This window comes from Lepus europaeus, chromosome 5 (genome assembly GCF_033115175.1).
Source record: "Lepus europaeus isolate LE1 chromosome 5, mLepTim1.pri, whole genome shotgun sequence".
In the NCBI taxonomy this organism is placed as follows: Eukaryota; Metazoa; Chordata; class Mammalia; order Lagomorpha; family Leporidae; genus Lepus; species Lepus europaeus.
The window spans coordinates 2,316,189-2,322,580 of NC_084831.1; the positions used below are offsets into that span (position 1 = coordinate 2,316,189).

The window sequence follows — 6,392 nt, forward strand, 5'->3', positions numbered from 1 at the left end:
ATCAGCCGTTTCTCCCACGGGCGTCGGTCCGTGGAGAGGTGACATCTGTGTGCGACACTGTGTCCCTGGAAGGCTGCCAGCCAAGTCTCCACTCTCAGATCTGCCGTGCGGTAGCAGGCCCATGTGGCATCGTGCCCGGGGCTGCCAGGTGGTCCGGGGCTGGGGGCGGGGGCAGGGTGGCGTCCCGATGTCTGGAGAACTTGAGCGCTTCAGGGGCACAGGTGCTCCAGCCGCAGGTTCTGCAGGCTCTCCTCGCCCCTTCATCTCCCTGCCCCTCGGGTGGCCTCCTGTGGCCGTGTCTTGGGAGGGATGTGGGAGATGCCTGCTGGGGTGCGGGCCCATTTGCCCCTCGCCAGCCCTGGCCCGGTCGGCAGTCACATGACAGGAGTGTGGCGGTCAGAGGCGGGGGCAGGGGCAGAACTGCTGTGTTCATGGCCCGGCTCTGGCTGCCCTGCTGCTGGGGCAGTGAACCCTCAGTGCCTGCTCTGCTGATCCCACCGGGGCTGGGGGCCCCTCCCTGGGGAGCTGCACCCTGGGTGTGGGTCTTTTCTTGTTGTTCCTAGACAGACACTGAACTCAGAGAGGACTTGGGGAAGACAGGGTTGCCCATCAATGACCCGAATGCCCCTGGGGGTACAAGGGCATGTGTGCACCCCCTCCAGTAAGCCCCAGGCCATCCTGGCTCCTTCCAGATCAGCTCAGCCCTGCCCACCTGCCTGGGTGCTCACAGCTCCAGAACTGAGGAGCGGCACTGCCCCAGAGTGCAAGGGGAGGAGAGGGGGCCACGGGTCCTCAGACGCCTCAGCCGGAGCTCCCCTGCCCCAGGTGAAGAGGTTGGCAGGTGCAGGACACACGCGGGCCGGTCCTGGGCTCCATCTCAGCTTGGGAACTGAGGGGCTGCTGGAAAGGAGAGGCCGGAGCTGGAGCCTCCCCTCCCGGACCCCGGTGAGGGCAGCCTCCGTGCTGGCAGCCCCTGCCACCCCGCCAGCTGTGTGTGGGGAAGGGGAGACCCCCGTGCCTCCGTGTTCCCTCGAAAGCCTCTCGGGGGCATTTGCTGGCTGCTGCTGTCTGGGACCTTCCCCAGCGCCCCTGTCCCTGACCCCTGATCCCGCTCACGCGGCCCTCTGTCCCCCCAGGTCTGGCCGTGCACCAGATCATCACCATCACCGTCTCCCTCATCATGGTCATCGCTGCTCTCATCACAACTCTTGTCTTAAAAAACTGGTAAGGCCTGGAAATGGGGGTGGGGGCGTCCGTGGGGGTCCCCAGGGAGGTGTACAGCAAGGACTCGCGTTCCACACACGCCCAGCCCTGACTCACAGCCCCGGGGCTGACGTTCCCCTTGGGGCTGTGGGCTCCACGTGGCTCCCGCCCCCTCTGGCTGCCACAGGCTGCAGCGCTCCCAGGCGTGGCCTCTCACCTCACCATGCACGGGCCGGCCCTGGTGACACAGTTTTGCAGCTGCTGCTGCCCCGGCTCCCGGGTTCTCTTGGGCCCAAGTGCACCTGCGGCAGTGGCCCTCGCCGGGCAGAGCCCCTGCTCTGTCTCCCTCCAGACCTTCCCTGGGGAGGCACAGGCAGCAGGACCCTGCGCCCGCCCCTCACCGTCTCCTGGCTTCCTGCCTCCACGGCACTGTGTCTGCTGAACTAGGTTACCGCCTTGCTCCAGGCGGCTTGCCTGTGCCCGTTTCCTCCGGAAACCGGCCTACTTTGCGGCTGGCCTTGCAGGGTGCGCACCTGACCCGCCCCTGGGAAAATCGGGGAAATGTGGGGTGACCCTGTGCCCGCCCGCAGCCTGCCTCTAGCAACCGCAGCTGCTGACAGCATCAAAGCTCGGTCTCTTCCCGGAGTAATAGGCTCAGAGAGCGGTGCCAGCTCAGACAGGGTCGCTGTGGGGACAGGCACCGAGCCTGTCACCAGCAAACACATGCAGCCAGGACAGAGCTGGTTGCAGGTCTCTGGCTGAGAATGAGGCAGGTGCACGGGGCCGCAGAACCCTGGGACAGGCCTCCCACCCTACCAGAGAGGCCTCCACGCCCCCTCCTGGCGGCCAGCAAACTGCTGTGTTTTCTGGGGACGGTGACAAGGACAGCTCGACAGCTCACTGCTGGGCTTCTCGGGCAGGGGTTGGCCAGGGAGGGGGCTCCAGACCCTCGGCCCACCCGGCTGTATGGCAGGACAAGCCCACACTGCCATTGTGAGGAATCTGCCAACCCCAAAGGAGGCAGCTGCCTTGGGAGGCCATGATGTGCTGGGTGCCCATCCTCACCTCTAAAGGGTCCTGAGAACCTGCAGAGAGGCCGCCCGGGAAACAGCCTGGGGGGCGTGGGCCCTGACCCCGAGCCCAGGTGGGCGTGGCCTCCGAGCTTTGCCTTCACCTCCCCACTTGCTAAGGGGGGGCTGCACCTGCAGCTGTCAGGAGCCCTGTCCCTCGGAGGCCAGGCTGGGCTGGCTGAGATGCACGTGAGACTGGCTCCTGAGCCCGGCCCCCAGGCAGGGGCCGGGAGTATTGCAGAAGGGAGGGGCAGGGGGCTGCAGGGGGCCCTCCTAAGCACCTGCATGTCCTTGAACTTGTCATCCAGGTTGCACCCGGAGCGGTGGGTGGAGGGGTCTCTGCTTGCTCTGCCAGTCCCTACCCTGGTGAGGGTGAGATTCTGTGGTGGCCCCTGGTGGCCCCGGTAGCCCCTGCAGTCCACAGGAACAGGACGCTCCCTGTGTAGACAGCTCTGGGGAGGGGAGGGGAGAGCCCTGGCTCAACATGGGACCAGGCAGGGCCACCCTCTCTGAGGACCAGCTGCACCGTCTAGGCCCTCCAACAGCAGGTGCCCGTCATGGGAGTCACCCTGGGGAAACAGTCACCTGTGGGGGACGCACGCTCCTCCCGTGTGTATGGGCTCCCAGGTCTGTGTCCGCCAGAGCCTTCCCGGGCAGCAGGGGCACTGGCCTGGGGGGAGACTGCCCACAGCCGGGGATGGGTCCCTGCCCACCCTGTTCTATTTAAAACAACTGGAAAGAGCCGACTGCTGGATCTCTCCAGAGAGCCTGGGAGTCTCCACCTCGTGCTAGATGCAGCAGAACTAAGCTCTGGAAGCCCAGGCCCGGCCCCTTGGGCCCCGGGCCGTGTCCAGGGCAGGGCTCGGCGTCTGCCCGCCCCCCACCCTGCCCCTCTGTCCCCAGCTGTGCCCAGAGCGGCCGTGCGCGGAGGAGCAGCCACCAGCGCAAGATCAACCAGCAGGAGGAGAGCTGCCAGAACCTGACCGACTTCCCGCCGGCCCGGGCGCCCAGCTCCGTGGACATCTTCACGGCCTACAACGAGAGCCTGCAGTGCTCCCACGAGTGCGTGCGGGCGCCCGTGCCCACCTACGCGGACGACACGCTGCACTCGGCCGGGGAGTTCAAGTCCGCCTTTAACGGAAACCGGTAAGCTGGGCCCGGCGTGGCAGAACCCGACTCCGGCACGGGGCAACTCGGGGCCGCCGGGCTGCTAAGGGCCCCCCGAGGCAGCTCTGAGGGCTCAGCCAACCAGGCCAGAGGGAGCTCCCCCGAGGGAGCCGCAGCAGCCAGCAGCCCCGTGCACCCCCAGCCTGGGGCAGTGAAGGGGGCGCCGGCTGCACAGCCCTCAGGCCCCAGGCCCCAGGAGCCCAGTTACTGGCCCCTAGACACCCCCCAATTCCGCCTTGCTGAGCCCCTGTCAATAAAATGTCAGCCGTCAGTCTGGTGAAAATGTGAAATCCCGAGCGACTCCCAGAGCAGACGCTTATGAAATACTCGTCCTTATTACACGTGTGGGACCCTCCAGGAGCCGCTGCCACGGCCACCCCGCCGGTGCGCGGGGACCCTGAGTCAGCTCTGGGAGCCTCCTCTGGGATGAGAGTGTCGCAAGCTGTTTCCTGATGTGAAGTGTGAGCGTGCATCATTTTGTCAATTAGAGGAGAAAAAAAACCTCCAATAACTTAAAACCAAGTCTTAGGGAGGAGTCAGGAGGCTGCCCTGGGGGACCCGGCCCCGCTGTCGGCTGCGGGGGCTCCCGGAAGGTCACGCCCGACCCAGGGGCCAGGCCTCCACCGGGGTCGCTCCGGGAAAGCGTGGCTCGCTGTCTGGGGTGCCGGCTGGTGAGGGCTGCCGGGGCAGCCGTGAGCTGCCGTGTCCCTTCAGCGCCTGCCTGCTGCACCCCTCCTCGGTCTGCACTTTGAGTCCACAGATGGCAGGGGTGTGGCCCCGCTGCTACGTCGACAGCTGAGATGCCCACCTCCCGCACCAGAGGGCCTGGGTTCAACCCGCAGCCCTCTCCTGGCTCCAGCTCCCTGCGGATGCACACCCTGGGAGGCAGCAGGTGTGGGCTCCCGGCCACCCACGGGGGCCCTGAATTCAGCCCTGGCCCAGCCCAGGCCGTTGTGGGCAGCAGGCACCTGGGGAGGGAACCAGTAGACAGAATCTCTCTCTCAAGCAGTAAATGAGTCCATTCATGCAAAATGGATTAAAAGACAAGTTTATGTCAGGGCAGACATTTGTGAAACCCTAACAGCCTTACCGCAATGCGTATTCCCCGTGAACTGTGTGGGGCTCCTCCCGGTCCTCCCTGGAGGCACCCACTTCTGTTCCCCGAGAGCACGGGGCGCTGGGGAACCTCCCACCTGCTCGCAGCCTCCCTGGGCTCGCACCTGGGCGTCCCGGGAGCTCCCCGGTGCTGTCCCAGCCTCCCTGGGGCCGGAGTTCGCCGAGAATTGGCAGAGGGGCTTTCAAAGCGCTTGATTGACAGTGTGCACGGGCGGCCTGTGAGGGGAGGAGGTGGGGCAGGGTTGGGGGGCTGGCCCTTGCTTCATTTTGTCCACTCGGTGCACCCGGTCCCGTGAGCACTGGGCCCAGGCGGGCATCGCTGTGGGGCGCGGGCTCTGGCCCAGGCCCTGCTCTGTCCGACCTCACTGCTGGCCGTGGCGAACACTTGCTTAGACTCAGAGCAAAATACGGGTGCTGTGCTGGGGGGCGGGGCCTGACCTTCTGTCCTGCACCTTGGGAACCTGAACTCCGCAAGTGGCCTAAGTGTGGGGGCCGGGCAGCCTCGGGGCCTGCACCCGCGATGGGCTCCTCGTGTGCGCGTGGGCTCCAGGGTCTGTGTCCGCCAGAGCCTGCCGGGGCAGCAGGGGCACTGGCCTGGGGGAGACTGCCCCCTGCCCACCCTGCACCCACACGCCCTTGTCTCTGCTCGCTGCAGACCCCCCTCCTCCGACCGGCACCTCATCCCCGTGGCCTTCGTGTCTGAGAAGTGGTTTGAAATCTCCTGCTGACTGGCTCAAGCCTTCTTTACCTCCTGGAGCAGGGCAGACGCCATGTGTCTGATTCACGGTAGGTACCTCTCCCGGGACGCGGGAGCTGACCCCTCCCCCACACCCGCCCCTCCCCCACTCCCTGAGTGCCCACCAGGCGGCTGGGCTTTGGGCCTCCACACTGCCCTCCTTAGAAACGTCCCGGGCCCCTGGGCCCAGCAGAGGTGGGTGACAGACGCCGAGGCTCTGTGGACCGATGTGGCGGGTGTGGGCGGGGCCCGCGGGACGAAGGCAGGGAGAACCCTCTCTGGCCACAGCTCGGATTGCGGTCTCCTACCTGGCGGCAGGAAGAGGTGAGGCCAGCCCAGCTGAGTGGCAGGGACCCAGCATCCGTGCCGGTTGTCTCTGCATCGGGGTGGGCGCCAGGTGGAGTTAAAACTCACTTTTGCAACGGAAAAAGAAGCGATAAGAAAAAACACGACAGAAAAAGACAGTGGAGAGTGGAGACATCTACTAATTTGAAGCCAGGGACCGGCACCAAAACAGGATGAATTTTCCACGCTCTGCTAGATAGGAACATTCGGTTTGCTTTCGATGATATTAACTTTAATGCTGACGTTAAATTGCTTTCTTCTGCGCGGAGTCCTGCGTGCCGGCTGCCGGGCGGGGAGCTGCAGACAGCACTGTGCTGTTTGTGATTGGCTTCTCTATGCATCGTGGCGTCCCAAGGACCCTCGATTGGCTGACTTCCCTCAGCCACAGAGGAGCTGAACGCCCCCCACCCCCACTGCGCCATCTTCCTGCTCCCGTGGCTGAGGTCCCTCCCCCGGCGTGGGAGCCCCACGCCAGGATGGGACTCTGCCCTCGTCCTGGGCACTCGAGCGTGCGGTGCTGTGGGGGCGCCAGCTGCCGTCAGAAGTCGGCAGGAACCGGCCGGTTCCTAATCCCAGCGCTAATGAATCGCGTGTTTGCTCCAAATCCGATCTGCAGCCTCACTCACACCCTGTCCCGAAGCCAAGATGTTCCGCCGGCGGGCAGGGGAGTGTAATTAGATTGGGTTGGAAATGTAGCCGCCCGCCAGGCCTCTGCCAGGGCTGCTTGGCCAAGGCAGGTGAGCGGCCGCCTGTGC

At 65.5% G+C, this 6,392-nt stretch overlaps 1 protein-coding gene across 1 annotated transcript in view; it reads left to right on the plus strand.

The window, feature by feature from the left end:
• Positions 1-5,284, plus strand: part of AJAP1 (adherens junctions associated protein 1) — a 52,374-nt gene extending 47,090 nt beyond the window's left edge. Inside the window, exons 4-6 of the mRNA XM_062193792.1 lie at positions 1,137-1,224; positions 3,177-3,419; positions 5,212-5,284. Of these exons, the coding sequence (XP_062049776.1) occupies positions 1,137-1,224; positions 3,177-3,419; positions 5,212-5,284 (404 nt within the window). The remainder of the gene's footprint in view (positions 1-1,136; positions 1,225-3,176; positions 3,420-5,211) is intronic.
• The last annotated feature ends 1,108 nt before the right edge of the window (positions 5,285-6,392 follow it).